Here is an 18,856-nt window from a genome sequence, read left to right as displayed (position 1 = left end):
TCTGAGAGAATAGACAACTGCTAAATGAAATGAGGTGTAACAACTGACATTTGTTGAATGCTGAGTACCAGGAATTGTGCTGATTATTTTACATGTGTTTTCATGTAATTCTCACAGAACACTCTGAAGTTGGTAACGTTATTCTATCCATTTTGTAGATAAGAAAACTGAAGCACCAAAAGGTTAATAACTAATTTTTCCAAGGCCACACAGGCACAGATTTGACCTCGGTCTGGTTCAAGTACTAATGTTCTGTGCTGCAAAAGATATTTCCCCTGTGAAAATTCAGTGCATATTCTGTTTATGGTTCTGAGAAATGGTAAAGGAAAAATTCCCCTGTAAACTTTTCAGCTCCAGCAGTTCCAAACTTATTTAACTTTTTTACTCTATCTGCTTTCAAACAAAAAAAAACCCCAAAAACTATCATCACAATTGAGCACAGTTTAAAAAGGATAAATAAGGGGTGCCTGGGTGGCTCTCAGTTGGTTAAGCATCCTACTTTGGTTCAGGTCATGATCTCACCGTTCCTGAGTTCAAGCCCCACATTGGGCTCTATGCTGACAGCTCAGAGCCTGGAGCCTGCTTTGGATTCTGTGTCTCCCTTTCTCTCTGCCCTTCCCCTGCTCTCTCTCAAAAATAAACAAACTCTGTCTCTCTCTCAAAAATAAATAAACATTTTTAAAAAAATTTTAAAGGATAAATAACTGAGAACTGAGTTTTCAATCTGACTTCAACCTATAATAATACCTAATGTTTTCTGAGTGCCTTTTCTGTGCTAAGACAGTTCTGAGTGCTTTACATGTGTTAACTCATACCATCCTTCTATTATAAGTAAGTACTGTTATTATCTCCACTTTTACTGATAAGGACCTGATTTATAGAGAGGTCTTTTGCTTAAGATCATAGAGCAGAGCTAGGACCCACCCAGGTAGGCCCCATTTTAAACCCAACTGCTTTATTGCCCCTACTAATTTAGGACCTAGACTCAGATAGACTTTGCCCTTCCACAGTCCATAATTTATACCTGAAATCCTTAAGATTTTTAGAGTCAGGCTCAAAATTCCAAATATTTTTATTAGGTCCTGTTAAGCTTCCTTGGTCTCCTCTCATTTCCACTGCTTCTTCCCAACCCTCAACTATATATAGCACACCATGCCATTCACCAGTCTTCAGTCTAGCTCATAGTAAGAAATACATGTGCTCTGTAGTCAGATGGACCTGGGTTCAAGACCAGGGTTCAAATGCAGGCTTTGCCAAAAGCAAGCAGTGAGACTTCAACAAGTTACTTTTGTCACTCTGCGCCTCGGTCTCCTTTCTGAAAAATGGGATTAATGATAGTAATTTCTTCATACAGGGGTTAACAGAATTCAATAAGCAGGGCATATAAAGCTCAGTGTTGCATTTGGTTTTGTTGTATATGTCATTGACCTCATGTTATTGTTAGTAATATTAGTATTATTTAAACATTCTAGCTATTAAAGAATAGTTTTAAATTCCACCTTTTCTATTAAGAATCCAATAGTTGCAAAGACTACCAATATTCTACCTATATTCTATGTTCTGTTTTTTTCATAATTCTCTTCTTTAGATGGAAAGTTTCTTAATATCAAGGATCATGTCTTTTACCTTTGATCTCTTTAGAAATCAGCATAGTGTTTTGCACACACGTGTATATAGTTAATCTTCATTATTCACAGGTTCCATATTTGCAAGTTTGTCTACTCATCAAAATGTATTTATAACCCAGGGCGCCTGGGTGGCGCAGTCGGTTAAGCGTCCGACTTCAGCCAGGTCACGATCTCGCGGTCCGGGAGTTCGAGCCCCGCGTCAGGCTCTGGGCTGATGGCTCGGAGCCTGGAGCCTGTTTCCGATTCTGTGTCTCCCTCTCTCTCTGCCCCTCCCCCGTTCATGCTCTGTCTCTCTCTGTCCCAAAAATGAATAAACGTTGAAAAAAAAAAATTTAAAAAAAAATGTATTTATAACCCCAAAGTCAATACTCAGTGGCATTTCAGTCACAGACCTGCTCAGGGCAGCAAGAAATTTGAGTCAGCTAATGTGCGTATTTCCACCTAAGGCTGAATGAGGCCAGTGATCTGCCTTCTTGTTTTAGCTCTCATGCTCTAAACAAGTGTCCTATTTGTGGTCTATTTAGTGCCACATTTTTGTGCTTTTTGTTCATGATTTCACCATGTAAAATGGCCCCCTAAGCATAAGTGCTAAAGTGCTGTCTAGGGTTCCTAAGTGTCAGAAGACTGTGATGTGCTTTATGGAAAAAATACATGTCTTAGGTAAGCTTTGTAGACATAAGTTATAGTGCTGTTGGCTGAGTTCTATGTTAGTGAAGCATATATATGAAATAAGGTATCTCTAAATATACCTAAGGCAAGATTATGTATTGATCAGTTGACACAAATGTTATGCCCAGAGACTCACAAGAACCCAACGCTTTATTTTCTCTAGAATCAATGTTCAGAATTTACTAATTCTTTGTTCACAGCAACTTTTTAGACTCTAAGTACCATGAATAATGAAACTCGACTATGTGTCAGCAGCGGGTGGGCTGGGGTAGATGCTTGGTAAAGGTCTCTTAGATGAATAATAGAATGACTGCCAATAGTCCTGAGCATGTGTGTCTTATTAGACATGATGTTCTTATTAGAAATAGTAACAATACTTTTATAGTGTTTTATGAGTTTAAGGAAGTACTTGTATATACAATATCACATTTTAGCTATATGGTAACCTTTGGAGTCTGATGTAATTTTCCCACATTTCACAGACAAGAAAAGAGCAAACTCCAGGTCACTCACCAGTTTAGTAGAACCCAGGATTATTGACACTAAGTCTCCCATTCTTCCCAGGCTACCACTGCTACTCCACATCTTCAGGAATGTTTTTACCTTAACATAATTAGAATTATAAGAACATTTTATAAAAGTAAGAACTTTACAGAAAATATAGAGAGTTTTTAAACCATTTTGTTTGGGCAACAACTACTCATGCACTTATATGTTCATAGCAGTCTCTTTACCTTAATTCCCACAAATGGGTGTCCAAATGCCCTTACTTCTTTGAGTCTAAGAAACAAATTTTTTTCACATTTTAATATTTTGTAAAATTGAAATTTGTGTTATGACTATTTTTACATTGCTAAAGTATTTCTTAGGAAGGAGGGATAGGGGAAGCAAGCAAGCAAGCGCCTCATTAGCCAACATCTTTAAATCAGTACTATTTTAGAATTAAAGGAAATATTGAAGTAAGAGTAACTGCGATTTATTGAGTGAGGGGCTACAAGGTGTCAAGCACTGTACTGGGTGCTCTGGAGCTATTACTCATTTAATCAACACGCAATGCTGTAACTATTCTTATCCTCACCTGATGCATTCTGGAAACGAGAAAAGTGCCAATCAAAGACTTGTAACTTGGCCAGTCATTCAGCTTTTAGGTGGAGGAAGCAGTCTTGTCCCCAGGCCTATCTGTGCTCTTTACACCATGCTGCCTTCCATTCTGGAAACAAACTCACATCACATAAGGATATGTAACACACACTATGTATCTCTATTGAGAAATACACACTTAGCTACCCTTTCTAGACAATATAACTTAAAGGTATAACTTTTCCCAGAATGATTCTTTGGGCTTATTTTTTCCTGATAACCATACCTCATCATTTAAAATTGTACCCAATGTTCCTCAGTCTTTCTTTTGCCGATATTCTGTAAGCTTTTTTATTTTTGATAGAGATTCTTACATAGGCTTCTCCTGTTTCATTTGCATTTGATGTCCCATTTGTAATATATGCAAATATTTGCATATTACTATATAATATTGAATTTCTGCCTCAGATTTGACTAGTGAATTAGGTGAATTTTTTTTTCTATCTTACAGCTGATGGTTGCAGAGAAGAATGGAACAATCCGGTTTTATGATCTTTTGGCTCAACAGGCTATTTTATCTCTTGAATCAGAACAGATGCCATTAATGTCAGCTCACTGGTGCTTAAAAAACACCTTCAAAGTTGGAGCTGTTGCAGGAAATGATTGGTTAATTTGGGATATTACTCGATCCAGGTACTTCCTTAGTATATTCATCTGTTGCTTACTCAAAAAGTCACTATTGCTAAATGATCCATTGAACCATTCTTGTATACCTGAGCCTCACTGTAGAGCAAAAATAAGTCCCTCTTGTAGAGGGACCAGAGCTACAGCTTTTCACATAACAGAGATAGATGCCCATGCTTTGCAGATTTACTTTGAGAGTAACCCAGAAAGAACAATGCAAAGGAAGAAATCTTAGACCTGAGCAGTATTTACTTATGTTTAAAAAAGAAGAAAGAAAAACTGATCCTGTTGAATTATGGTGTTCTGTAACAGTTCTAAATTATGTCTATGTTTCTATCATATTTCGTTTATGTTAATCCAGTGCTTATTTAGAATTTTATCACAGTTTAAGTACATTGGGTATTGTATCCTCTAAAGAGAAAATACCTTTTAAATCTTAAATTCCTCTACTTGAGACCAGCATATAAATCCATAAAATGCAAAATGTTACCTTTTAGTTATCCTCAAGATAAGAGACCTGTCCACATGGATCAAGCCTGCTTATTCAGGTAATGTATGATTTCTGTTGGAGCTGTAATTGGTTTTTTTGAGTTCGGTTACTTTGTTGCATGCTGTGCCCCCAACCTGGAATAATTTGCCAGTCCTCTCCTTTGCACTGAGTTGTTTGGGGGTGTTTTGGGTTTTATTTGCTGACTATTTTATAAATGGTTACTTTGCTTTCCTAACTAAGTCTTTGCTTTTGTCTTTTTGTCTGGGTGAGGGAGTGATTTGTTTTCCAATATTTCCTTTGAAAATTTTTATAAAATACAAAACACATTACCACTCCACTAATACCATTACAACGATTTGGAGTATATACATCCTTATTGTTTGTTCTGATAAAGGTATAAACTTCATTGTTGTGCTTCAGGTGAGAACACACTATATTATATATCTGTGACTTTTTCTCTACTTATGTTAATATACATGTCTCCCTTGTTCTTACTGATTTTTGCATAATATTCCATTGTATATTTATTATGTTTATGTATATTTATGTGTTTTATGTATATTACCATAATATTTAATATTAATAAAATGAATAAATTAACAAATTAATGTATTTATTAAATAATATTAATATGCTAGTATTACTATAAGATACCATTGTATATTATATTATTGTTATTGTTTATTATGTATATATATTCCGTTGCATAATTCCATTAGGGTGATTTTAGCTTCCAGTAACATGAATACTAACAGAATAAAACCAGTGGAACATTTATTATATGCTATATTTCATAAAATCTAAATTACCCCCAATAAAATTCTAGAACTTAGGGACACCATCATTTTTTGTACACCTTAGAAAAAACTACATTCGATTAAGTGTAAGAATGCTATAGATTGTAAGGTACATTCTGATTTCAGAAATGTGAGCATATCACAAGAGATGGGATGCTTCGGACAGAGGCAGTCTCGAGATTGGCTTAGTAGCTCATCAGTGCCAACAAGTTCAGACCTTTCCCTCTGCCATCTGCAGTGGCAGGGCTTTGGGCTTGTTGCTTCAACATCACAAGACGACTGCCAGGGTTCCATGCATCAGGGCCTCATACAAGCTTGTCCAAAGAGGAGAGGAAGGAACACTGAGGAATTGCTGCCATTGCCTTCACTCGGTTGTGTCTCATCCCTTGGGATCAAACACACTGCCAGACGTAGTTGGGGTTCAATTAGCATGGAAAGGGGCAGAAAGGCTGTTGGGCAAGCAACTAATAATGTCTGCCCATATAAAAATACTAACTAGAGGGGCGCCTGGGTGGCGCAGTCGGTTAAGCGTTCGACTTCAGCCAGGTCACGATCTCGCGGTCCGTGAGTTCGAGCCCCGCGTCGGGCTCTGGGCTGATGGCTCAGAGCCTGGAGCCTGTTTCCGATTCTGTGTCTCCCTCTCTGCCCCTCCCCCGTTCATGCTCTGTCTCTCTCTGTCCCAAAAATAAATAAACTTAAAAAAAAAAAAAAAAAATACTAACTAGACTTAGGCTTTTGGATTTTTTGCTGTCATTGTTTATCAATGAATTCTTTCTTTTTTCTTATATCTTCCCCACTGCCCTTATGGTAGTGCTGAGCATGTTGCTGGAACACTTGTTGATTCATTAATTCATTATATTTCAGTGTCTAGGATATCTTGAAACTTAAGCTTAAATATCTAACTATTCTAGGCGTTTGTATCATCCCAAGGAGTTTAAATGCATGAATTTATTGCTAATTGTACAACAAATGTCAGTAAGAACAATAAGTGTGTGTGTGTGTGTGTGTGTGTGTGTGTGTGTGTTTTTAATGTATTGCACTGTGAAATATTTTCTGTCTGTATGATACCTCGTTTGTATCTCCTACCTCACTGTCGGCCCTTTGGTTATAAGAAAGGAACTGCTAACTTTGTGTAACTTTAGAACTTAACCAACTAGCACATGGTAAGCATTTAATAAATATTCATAAAATGAGAAAATATTTATAGCTAACTTCCCTGGAATTTCCAGTCTAACTGTGAAGCTGTATTAACAAATTTAGACTTCAAAATTATTGGTTTTATGCAAAAAGAAATAACTTGTTTTAGAAAAGCTTGTAGTTATCTGTAGAATACTATATTTTTTTCTTTTCTTAGGTGGTCTACAGTTAATGAGAACTTGTTTGCAACCACTGGTTATCCTGGCAAAATGGCAAGCCAGTTTCAAATTCATCATTTAGGACACCCTCAGGTAATGTAGAGTTGTTTTGTGGCATATATGTTTCTACATTTGTGTTTTTTACTTTTCTACTTATAGCCCCCAAATGTGTAATATGTAACTAAAGACATTTGTGAATGTCTTATCTGCTCAAATTGGTTGGAAAGAGAAAGCATTTTTTAATGTTTAAACCACCAGTGGTAACAGACACTTTGCCAGTATTCACGTAAGAAGAAATTTATTTCTTCTGTTTTATTTCCCTCTTCATTTAAATATAATAATTTTGCTTGTTTGCTTGGTTTAGGCTACAAAAATGTTTGAATCTAAGCTACTCCAGTTATTCGTAGATTATTTGTATCCTTCATTCTAGCCAGCTGCAAAAAATAATGTGTATTTCACCTATGAGGGAGCATATTTTTAATTCTGTTTCTGCTACATTAAACAAAGACAAGTTAGCAATGCATTTCTTATTTTTGAAGGGTAGTTTTTACTTATTAACTTTGGTGATCTATTGAGTTTCTCTAATTCTTTACGTATGTTGTAGCCTGTCCTCATTGGTTCTGTAGCCGTCGGATCTGGCCTTTCCTGGCATAGAACTCTTCCACTGTGTGCAATTGGAGGAGACCACAAGCTGTTGTTTTGGGTAACTGAAATGTAAAACAAATTTTCTTTGTACCTTAGATGCATAAACTTTGTATTTTTAATACATATTTTGGAGAACTCCCTATTTTTATATCAAATATACTGTAAGCTCTAGTAATGTCCCAGTTGTTGCTTTTGTTAAATAAAATGTTAATGGTTTGAAAAATCATTTTCTTGCTCTGTGCTGTATATGTGCATGTATGTGTTTAAAAACATACATTTTTTAAAATCATCTTTCAAGACTATAATTGACTGAGCAGCTCCAGAAAAGAGATGATTTTATCACAGATTATCCAAAGTGTATCCTGTCCTCTATACTTTGAATATATGCTGTTTTCCTAATTCTCAGAGATGCAAACATTTACAAAAGGAAGAAAATGTCTTTCCTTTCAGTGTTACTCTGGAAGTGATCGAATGTATATGTGTGGGTATATGCATCTTTGTTAGCAGTTTATATGTGTAAGGGTCTTACAACTTCCTCAGTAATTATAAAAGATTATCATTTATTTTAATACAAAGAATGATTTTCACTTTCTTAAAAATGTGACTGATTGACTCAGTCCTGTTGACTATATACAAATTTCTTTTGACTAGACATCTCAACATTCTTAGAACATCTGGTGTATGGGATAAAGCTTACCTTGAAAAATGAATTATAATTAATATCTTTAACAGCCTCTGCCTTTTATGAATCTTCACCATTTTTATCAAGAAACTGAGATGTTTCTGAGATGGCACCTAGTGGCAGTAAAACAGCGCTGATAGCACAGGGCCTGCTTGGGATTCTCTCTCTCTCTCTCTCTGACGCTCCCCCATGCTCGCTTGCTCTCTCTCTCTCAGAATAGATAAACTTAAAAAAAAAAGAAAAGAGGGGCGCCTGGGTGGCGCAGTCGGTTAAGCGTCTGCCTTCAGCCAGGTCACGATCTCGCGGTCCGTGAGTTCGAGCCCCGCGTCAGGCTCTGGGCTGATGGCACAGAGCCTGGAGCCCGTTTCCGATTCTGTGTCTCCCTCTCTCTCTGCCCCTCTCTGTCCCAAAAATAAATAAACGTTGAAAAAAAAAAATTTTTTTTTAAAAAAAGAAAAGAAAATTAGCTTTACGAGACAAGGAAATGTTGCAAGTAGTTTTTTTAATGCAATGAAATGTTTTAATCATGTAGATATTTAAACTATTATGTGCTTTACTGATGAAAAAATGCATAGTATACCAATTTCTAAGTCACTTATTTGATATAATAAATTGTTACTAAATAATAGCAGTGGTTTCATTTACCCCTTCATAAGCGGATTGTAACTTAAAAAGGCAAAGGTCAGGGAATTTGGACATGTTTCCTTTTAACAATCTCTGTGATGGGACAGAGAACCCTAAAAGCATTAGGGTAGATCAAAGAATTTGTAAGAATTTTTCATTTCAGGATGTGTCCCAGATATAAGGAATACATATTGAGATGTCAGATTGAGCCAGTGCATTTGAAAATTGTCTAAGGACGTTGACTTAGGAATTGAGTGGGTTGTTATTAAGGGTGGAGATTGAGGGGAGCCTGGGTGGCACAGTCAGTTAAGCGACTCTTGGTTTTAGCTCAGGTCATGATCTCACAGTTTTGTGAGTTAGAGTTCCACATCAGGCTCTGCGGTGGCAGCACAGAGACTGCTTGGGATTCTCTCTTCTCTCTCTCCGTCTCTCTCTCTGCTCCTCCCACACTCACACTGTCTCTGTCTCTCCCCTAAAATAAATAAATAAACTTAAAAAAAAAAAAAAAAGATGGAGATTGAAAAGTATGTTGGCCTTGGATTTTTGGGTGTCTAAGAAATGGGTTCTTTGGAATAAGGGCTTACCCAAATATAAGTTATCTGATGAAATTACCCAGTAGCACTACTGCCTGTTAGGGGAAACTGTCTTGGGAAAAGATAACCCATGATGGTCACATAAATACTAAAGTTATGCAATTTATGCCGAGAAGCAGGAAGTGTTACCCTTAAAGAAAGCAAATGGTTGTTTCATTTATAAATTAATATAGTGACTATAAGACTCAAGTCTCAAGAAATGAGAGGGATTTCTTTATCCCTTAGCTTCAGGAGTGGTATTCATGTTATCCTGAGTAAGCATTGTTAAACTTTACTATGTTCAATTACTTTAAATGGCATAATGATACTTTTTCCATAGTAAATTTTGTTCTTAGTAAACTGTGTTTAAATTAGACTAACACAGGAGGCAGTGTTCAATGGAGAATTAGTTATTGGTCATCACTTCTAATTTCTGATGAATAACATGAGTTCTGATTTTGTGTGTGTGTATGTGTCCCAGTTAGTTTTAGTTTTTCCATGTTTGTTTATTCTAAGAGGGTTTTTCTTCTGCTGAAAATAAGTTTTCCTGAGGATTGCTTCACTTACAAATATTGTGGAAAGGAAAAAAAAGTTGTACTTTTTTGTGTTCTAAAATTCTTATTATTTAGAGATGTTGAAGCAAAAGTCAGGATATCACAAATCTGCAAGATGTCAGAATTAAATCCTACTCTTTCAAAATGATGGAATCATAAGTCCCATTTTATTTTTATGATTTGGCTTGTACGTTGTGAGTATTTCAATGTCTCTCCCATGCCAAAACACAAAATCGTACACCCATGCACTCCAATTTGTTTCTTTGGTAATTTGTGACTACATATTGACACTGACCTAGAAATGTTCCTGTTGCTGTTTTAAATCTCATGTCAGTGGAGAAGAAATTGAAATCTGGTTTGCACATTTGTGTCTGGTTTTTTGTAATTGTCCAAAATCTGACATTGTCCCAGAAATGCTGATTGGGAAGTTATGAGACAGTATTATACCCAAGACTGATTTCTTAGGAGAGAACATGTATTTGCTCCAGATTATTTCTCATGTTTCTGTAGCTCGAAAAGTTAAACTCAACCCAACTTTATGTGATACCAGTAATAGCCTTAGATTTGAGCCCAAATAAAATGTGCAAAGTAAAAATCACCATTATGATGGTCCATTTCCACATATTCCTCATGAGAGCATGGTCCAGCCTCAGAAGCAGCATTCTGTTCCAATATATCTTTATCAAGCTGTCGGTGTGCTTAGTAACAAGGACAGGAGAGAACACTCTGTTTCTTTAATCTAACACCTTGCTGATTCAAAAACATTTATTTTAACAGGCATTGAAAAGGAATTTCAAAACAGCTAACATTCGTTTCTAATTATACATTTAAAGAAATATGCCTTTTAAAACATAGGTAGAAGTTTTCTTTTGTTGTTATTAACATGACTTTAATTTATAGCAACCATCTGTTAACTAAGCACAGTAACACAACAAAATAATTAGGATATCAGCTTTGAAGATCTCCTTTCAGAAAAGGAAAAACAAATACACATTTGATGACATATCCATTACTCAAACTCGACATAACCAATTTCTTTTGCATGCATGGACACAGACTTCATGAGAAATTGAAAGCACTGAATCTCCTTTCTGACCTTTTCAGCTGTTCTTTGAACTACCTTAGTAAAAACAATTGTTGCCCGTATGTTGGATCAAGTTACATTTGCCTGGAAATTTCTTTGGATCAGCTTATTTCTGTTTAACTGATGTGTTTGTTATATTGCTATTTGCCTTCTCAACTAATTTTTAACAGAATACTCTACCTTGGGACTTGTACACTTACATAAGTTTTTAAAATCCATAAGAACAAGGGTAAGTAAAAGGAGAGGCCACCAAGTTTCTCCGCCTTTGCAAAAACAATTTGAGTAACCCAATAGATTTAAAGATGTATGAAATAAAGCATTTCTACCAACTGCATGTTTAGTGCTATATTGAGTTGAGTGCCTGTGTCTTTATAGTAAAAGACAATAAATGCTGCTGGTATGTTTGCTTCTTAAACACAAAACTTTGGTCTTTCTTATAAGCACAGCTGTTGTTCTATTATTGAGCCAAATCCAGACAAGATTAGACTCTGGCCAAAATTAAGGTTAATCTCTGCAACCATCTCAAGTAAGAGCTTTCCAGTGCTGCTTTAGGAAATCTTTATTTTTGGGACAGTGTATAAAGGAAATAAGCCCCAGACGACTAACCTCTCAAGAAAGCCAGAGGCAACTAATCATAAATTATGCCACAGTGATAAAGAAGTTGGAGGCTGTCTAAACAAATTAGTTCATTTTGGTTCATTTTTACTTAGACTATAGCTGTAAGAAATGATTCTCTTAGTTGACATTAGTTTAAACCAGACCAATAGAAGTTATTTATATTAATTTTTTTTTAAGTTTATTTCTTTGAGAGAGAGTACGAGCAGGGTAGGGGCAGAGAGAGAATCCCTAGCAGGCTCCACACTGTCAGTGCAGAGCCCGGTGCAGGGCTCGAACTCACAAACCATGAGATCATGACCTGAGCCGAGATCAAGAGTTGGATGGATGACTGAGCCACTCAGGTGCCCCTAGAAGTTATTTTTTACCTTTTTTTTTTTTTATTTTTTAATGTTTATTTATTTTTGAGAGAGAGAGAGATTGAGAGACAGAGCGTGAGTGGGGAAGGGGCAGAGAAAGGGAGACACAGAATCTGAAGCAGGCTCCCAACTCTGAGCTGTCAGCACAGAGCCCAACATGGGGCTTGATCTCACAGTTCGTGAGATCATGACCTGAGCCAAAGTCTGGTGCTTAACAGACTGAGCCACCCGGGTGCCCCAACTAGAAGTTAAAGAACTTTTTTCTACCATCTTTTCTTAATTAGTGTTTCTTTGGTTAATTGCTAGTTCTTTCTTCCACTAGTATTAACTAAATCTAGGTATTTATTATGGATAAAATAACTCAGGTATATTTTATAGTAATTATTGTATAAGAACTCACTTTAGTTTTCAGACTACAAATTTTTTTTTTCATTAAGGTTTAGACTCTGGAATTTAAAATACTTTGCCAAATGTTATGTAGGGCTGATTCTCATGTGAGTTGGACACTAGTGCCTCAGGCTATGTTGTGAACAGCTAATGAGGCACTTCTCTCCCAGTTGCCTGTACCAAGGAGAAATCTGTGGAAATATCTATCCCTCACTTGCAATCTATAGAACTCTAGTAAGATTTCCCTGGCACTTTATTTTGAGCAAGTACAAAACCTGGTCATATATGTAGCTGCTTCAGAGGTCTCACCCCCTCCTGGACTTACCCACAAATACATTAGATCCCATGGAGCAATTCTAGATTCTGTCAGTGTTTTTGACCTAGTCTCTTCCCCATCGTTCCATCTACCTGCCACAATAAGTTATGTTCTCATGTATATATAATCTTTACAAAACCCTGGGTCATTGCTTCCCAACCTGTTAATGGCAAATGGAAGAGTATGGAATTATTGTAAGGCTTCTCAGTATTCATATTCCCACTATTAAAATCCTTTTATACCTTTGAAACCATGACTTCCTGGGGTCCTGAAATACTATAAACAGCTCCAAAAATCAAACTTGCCCACATAATCCTAACAGACATTGATTTCAAGTGTTTTACTAATAGCCTCTTCCTCCACCAAAATGCTGTTAACAGGTAGGAGGAATACGCCTCCAATGAACCCTTCTCTCCAATTCAGTGAGAATGGCTTTGAAGATCTCATTCAGAAATCTTGAGAGGGTTAAAAAGGTCCCAGATACATCAAGGTGTGCCTGTCATCTTGATATCTATTATGTGACCCCCAGGTTTGGCTCAAGTTCAAATGAGAGCCAGAATACTTCAACAATTCCTGCAACAACAGATATTGGCAGGGATGCGGAGAAAGAGGATCTCCTTTGCACTGCTGGTGGGAATGAAAACTGGTGCAGCCACTCTGGAAAATAGTATGGAGGTTCCTCAAAAACTTAAAAATAGAACTATGGGTCCCTACGACCCAGCAATTGCACTACTAGGTATTTATCCAAGGGATACAGGTATGCTGTTTCGAAGGGACACATGCACCTCAATGTTTATAGCAGCACTATCAACAATAGTCAAAGTATAAAAAGAGCCCAAGTGTCCATCAATGGATGAATGGATAAAGAGGATATGGTATATATATATATACAGTGGAGAATTAACTCCGCAATCAAAAAGAATGAAATCTTGCCATTTGCAACTACGTGGATGAAACTAGAGGGTATTATGCTAAGTGAAATTAGACAAAGACAAATATCCTATGACTTCACTCATGAGGGCTTTAAGATACAAAACAGATGAACATAAGGGAAGGGAAGCAAAAATAATATAAAAACTGGGAGGGAGACAAAACATAAGAGACTGTTAAATATAGAGAACAAACAGAGGGTTGCTGAAAGGGTTGTGCGAGGGGGGATGGGCTAAATGGGTAAGGGGTATTAAGGAATCTACTCCTGAAATCATTGTTGCACTATATGCTAACTTGGATATAAATTATAAAAAATAAATTCTAGAAAGTAAAAAAAAAAAAAAAAAGTTAACAATTCCTGCCTATGTGACATATAAGAGGCAAGACTTTCTAAAGTAGGATGTATTGTGGGAAAACTAATAGAACCTAGCCTGGAAAATAGAAGGAAGTAAAATCCTATTTTGAATGAAAATTTGGGATTTTAAGATGAATTTCTCAATATAGTTCACCATTTCCATTTAATATTCCTATTTTAAATCCTCAACAATGTATATATTCACTCAATAGATATTAAATGTTCAGCCACAATCATTTGGGGTTCCTCAAAATTGTTTTCTATTAAAAAAGGCTTCTCATACTGGAAAATATTGTGAACCACTTTCCTAGACTGATTGGCTCATACCTTCTGGCCCTGTCATTTTTTAAAGGATAATAGCAAAGGTTCTAACAAGATCATTTTGGACTCTAGAAACAAGGCTACAAGAAGAAATGTTGATGTTGAACTTCCAGAGTAGTGTTAAGTGATTTTATGTGGTTGTGATTCAAAATAACCTGACCGCTTTAAGAAGTCCAGGTGCTGAGTCATTTACTGAAACAGCCAGGGGAGGTTAATTAAAAGCAGCTGATAGTGGCATCGCTTGCTTTTTTTTTTTTTTTTTCTTTTTTTTTTTTTAAATAAATTGAGAGGGCTATTCTATGAAAAGGCCAGAGTGTTATAAAAGGTGTACAAAGCTAAGTAAAGACTCATGACTGAGGCCTACTCATTTATACTCCCACCAATGAGGAAAAAAAGCTGACTTAGTAAATTTAAAATAAAGTACCTTAGCAATATAAGAGTCATAATGGTCACCTCTCTTTTTTCACGTTTATTTATTTATTTTGAGAGAGCAAGAGAGCACGCACACATGAGCGGGAGGGGGGAGGGGTGGGGTGCAGAGAGAAAGAGAGAGAGAGATTCCTAAGCAGGTGCCTCGCTGTTAGCAAACTGAACACATAGATCATAAACTGAGCCTAAATCAAGAGTCAGACACTTAACCAACTGAGCCACCCAGGTGCCCCATAATGGTTGTTACTTCTAAGAAGAGTGTGCATGACATTTTTCCCTCCTATGCTTTTTTTAAGTTTTCCATGATAAATAGTTCACTTTTCTTTTTTTTTTTTTTTTTAATGTTTATTTATTTTTGAGAGAGAGACAGAGCACAAGCAGGAGAGGCAGAGAGAGAGGGAGACACAGAATCTCAAGCAGATTCCAGGCTCTGAGCTGTCAGCACAGAGCCCGACACAGGGCTTGAACCCACGAACCACAAGATCATGACCTGAGCCCCCTCCCCACCGCCTGGTGCCCCAGTAGTTCACTTCTATAATAAGTTCTTTTTTTTTTTTTTTTTAATGTTTTATTTTTTGAGAGAGAGAGAGAGAATGAGCACTGGGGAGGGGCAGAGAGGGAGGGAGACAGAATCTGAAGCAGGCTCCAGGCTCCAAGCTGTCAGCACAGAACCCGACGAGAGGCTCAAACTCACAAGCCATGAGATCGTGATCTGAGCCAAAGTCAGATGCTTAACTGACTGAGCCACCCAGACGCCCCATAATAAGTTCTTAACTTAAAAACCAGATAGTAACTAACATGTGCATGGCACTGTAAATAAATGGAAACTGGCTTCTGATCTCAAAGAAATTACAGAGGTTGGCAATACACCACTTGGTCACAAAAAGATAATGGTAGCGTGTGCTAGGTATCGAATGAGTGATGAAAGCAAGAAGTGTTGTAAGGATTGAAAGAAGAGAAATGGCATCAACTTCTAAGTCAGGAAAGTTCCTCTGAAGGGAGCTGCAGTGCGTCAGGGGTTACTAAAACAGGAAGTTTGATTGAGAGTGTGGATGAGGAGTAACTAGACACACCCCTTCCAAATACCCTCCCGACCCCCCCCCCACACCGCTTGCATAGCCATACAGCTGCTTCTTCCCCTCTGATCACTTCTTGAGAAATTGAATGAGACTGTAGACTCAGGAGTAGGGTGCCTTGCTGAAACTATTACCTAAAATCCACATACTGAAAGGTGAGTATTCTCACTATTTTCTTAGATTCTGTATATGTCTTTTTAGCATCCATCACTAATTGTGATGGGCCAATTAACTATATATTTTTTAATTGTCTATATTTTTGAGACTCTGGCTTTTGTGACCTCAAGAGGAGAATCTGCCTCTTCCAGGGCTGGCTACTTCCTAAAAATAGTAAAACAACTTACTTGGAAATACATTTTTCATATGTAAACCAATCAATCTGGAGCCCTTATCTAACTCTTATACACCAAGCCAACATTCCCCCTGCCCTATATCAACTCAGGGCCAGGTACAGACAGCTACAGGCAGCTCCCATGCCTGAAAGCTCACCAGAATCATTCACACTAGCCAGGCCAGTCTTCAACTGCTTCCTCTGCCCTGCTTTTCCTTTCCCACAGAAACCCCAGTAAAGACTCTGGCCTATGCTTTCCCCTGGCTCCTGCTTCTGTCTGCCTCCTTATCAAAATCTCGTATTTTCCTGTGGCCCTGTGTGGCATGGTGTGTCCCCTTCTTTTGGGAAATGTAAGGAATAAACTCTCAATAGCATTACTCTGTCATCACTTAGTCACCTCCATAAATTAAAACCGGTGGGTACAAATGCAACAGTGAGAGCTTCCCCCACCGGCCCCTTCAAAGAAAGCAGGATCATTACTAAGCTATTTGCTGTTTTATTGGGGACGCCTAACTACCTTTAGATCTCTTCTCTTGAGGTAGCTTTCTAGAGAAGAATCCAGTTCCCTGCCAATAGGCTATAGGCCTACAACTCAACTATCTGAGTCTGGAAGTTTGAAAAGGCAAAACAATTTAAAAAAGTAGCCAAGACATTTAATTCTTAACAGATTTGAAATAATTAGGCTAAAATTCCTTCACTTAACCAAGTCCCAATAGATAATTTGTATCACTTCATGAGCGATGGGGTGGTGAGAACAGATAGGAGACATTTAATTTTATTTTCCCACTTTTATGAAGAAACACCCCACCCCTCTATTCATCCTGTAGCAGAGCAGGAAGAAATGCAAAAGAAAAATAGGAACCAAGTTCTCCTCGTTACACTTACATAAGAACTTATCCATGATAAAACTAAAGTTATTTTCTAGTGATCTGTGAAAATAAACATACTATTGAAAAATTCTTAAGATTTTTTTATTGAATGGATGTATGCAGGTGATATATATATATATATATATATATATATATATATATATATATATATCTGCCCTTTGAAATAAGTATTCATTATAGTCTACTTGTTTCACTGCCTCCAAAATTCACCATAGTAAATGAAACCTGGTAATACATTTCCAATGAAAGCCTGGAGGAAGAAGTACATACTTCAGAGGATTTCTGGCAGTTGGCCAAGACTTCTAGCTATAAATTGTTTGTAGTAGTCCTGGAAATTCAGTTATTAAACTGTGAATGGCACTGCTTATCAGGAGCTGTGGATGACTGATGAGCAGTAATCATCAAGGACCCCAGGAGGCAGAGAGAAGCAGCCAGTCTTCTTTCTGTTAACTAAAAATCACATCTAACATTACGTTTGTCTTTTTTTTTTTTTAAGAAACCAAACCAGTTTGAAAAAAAAATTTGTCACCTGGCCGACTAAGAACAAGTTCATGTTTCTGTAGTTCTATACCATCTGTATGCATGCCTACTACTTACAGATGACATACATAACCATGAAGTGAAGTGACTGTCTGGTTTTTTGGTTTTTTTCCTATCACTGGGAGCCTCTCCTCGCTCTGAAGAGGAAGGCTAGGCTGGCCAGTTGGGGACTGTGCTCAAGGGTGGCTAATTGAATGAGTTTACTCAGAATTATGAGTGTGGTCTAAATCAAAGATCAAGTGGAAGATCAAGTACGATATGGAAGCACAAGGGTCATTAGGCCCAAATGTCATTTGACAGATACTTAAGGATTTACCTTAGGTCAGTCATTGGGCCAGGGCCTTACTAGTGAATAAGGCAGAATCTCTGCCTGGAATCAACAGTCTAGTAGACATTTAGGCAAACAGGCAAGTATAAAATGGGCTAAGATAGGGGAGCCTGGGTTGCTCAGTTAGTTAAGCGCCCGACTTCAGCTCAGGTCATGATCTCACAGCTCATGAGTTCAAGCCCCACGTCGGACTCTGTACTGACAGCTCAGAGCCTGGAGCCTGCTTCAGGTTCTGTCCCTCTCTCTCTCTCTCTCTCTCTGCCCCTCCCTCACTCGCACTCTGTCTCTCCCTTTCCCAAAAATAAATAAGCATTAAAAAAAAATTCTAAAATGTGCTAAGATAAAGTGATCCGGAGATGCTAGAGAGGCATATATTCAGAGGAACAGTTAGCCTAATGTTGGTAGATCAGCTTCTCTAAAGATAGGACGATAAGGCTTCTGCTACTTGTTAGGATGAATAAAGATGCAAGAAAACCTCTCACATATGTTGTAATGATGACCAGATAAAACAAAAATCATACTTTTCCATGGGGATGTTGGAAAGCAGTGGATGGAATAAGAGCTTAATGAACTAAATTCTATAGAGATGTCTGGGTCTAGAGGGACGAAAATCACTTAGGCCTACATCCCACCCCCAAGGTTGTTAAGAAAACAGCAGTAGAGAGAATACACTAAGTCTTGCACATTCTCATGGTGCTTGGATTCCTGGGCCTTCGCTGAAGTCGAATACAAAGGCAAACCAAAATGTTCTGAAACCAGAGACCATTCCCCTCTAACTCAAATATTGACAAGATAAAGAGCTCAAGCCTTTGCAGGAGACCAGGAGTTGGGCTAATTGCAAGTGAACTCAATCTAATTAAAACTATAGCCTAGCACCAGTTCAACTCAGGTTTTGAAGGAGTTCCTCACTTAATCTCCATTGTTCCTTTTTTTTCCCCCCACCATTTCCGGAATAAAAATTAAAATTATGTAGCATCCCCAAATGTAGGCAATATAACACATAATCAAGAAAAAGCCAACAGAAGCAGACATAATAGCTGAACCAGATATGAGAATCATTAGATAAGAACTTGAAAGTGACAATTATAAATTAGTTTTAAAAAATATATACAGGG

The 18,856-nt window shown here is 37.4% G+C and overlaps 1 protein-coding gene across 2 annotated transcripts in view; it reads left to right on the top strand.

Moving 5' to 3' along the window:
- NUP37 (nucleoporin 37) overlaps positions 1-7,574 on the top strand; it is a 42,434-nt gene extending 34,860 nt beyond the window's left edge. For both annotated transcript variants that reach the window (XM_045464243.1, XM_045464244.1), the window contains exons 7-10: positions 3,889-4,070; positions 4,559-4,609; positions 6,703-6,796; positions 7,308-7,574. In XM_045464243.1, the coding sequence (XP_045320199.1) occupies positions 3,889-4,070; positions 4,559-4,609; positions 6,703-6,796; positions 7,308-7,421 (441 nt within the window). In that variant the 3' untranslated portion in view covers positions 7,422-7,574. The remainder of the gene's footprint in view (positions 1-3,888; positions 4,071-4,558; positions 4,610-6,702; positions 6,797-7,307) is intronic.
- Positions 7,575-18,856: the final 11,282 nt, after the last annotated feature.

Source organism: Leopardus geoffroyi, chromosome B4, assembly GCF_018350155.1.
Source record: "Leopardus geoffroyi isolate Oge1 chromosome B4, O.geoffroyi_Oge1_pat1.0, whole genome shotgun sequence".
NCBI lineage: Eukaryota > Metazoa > Chordata > Mammalia > Carnivora > Felidae > Leopardus > Leopardus geoffroyi.
The sequence above is the reverse complement of the archived record's forward strand: the minus strand, read 5'-3'. Positions and strand labels throughout refer to the sequence as shown.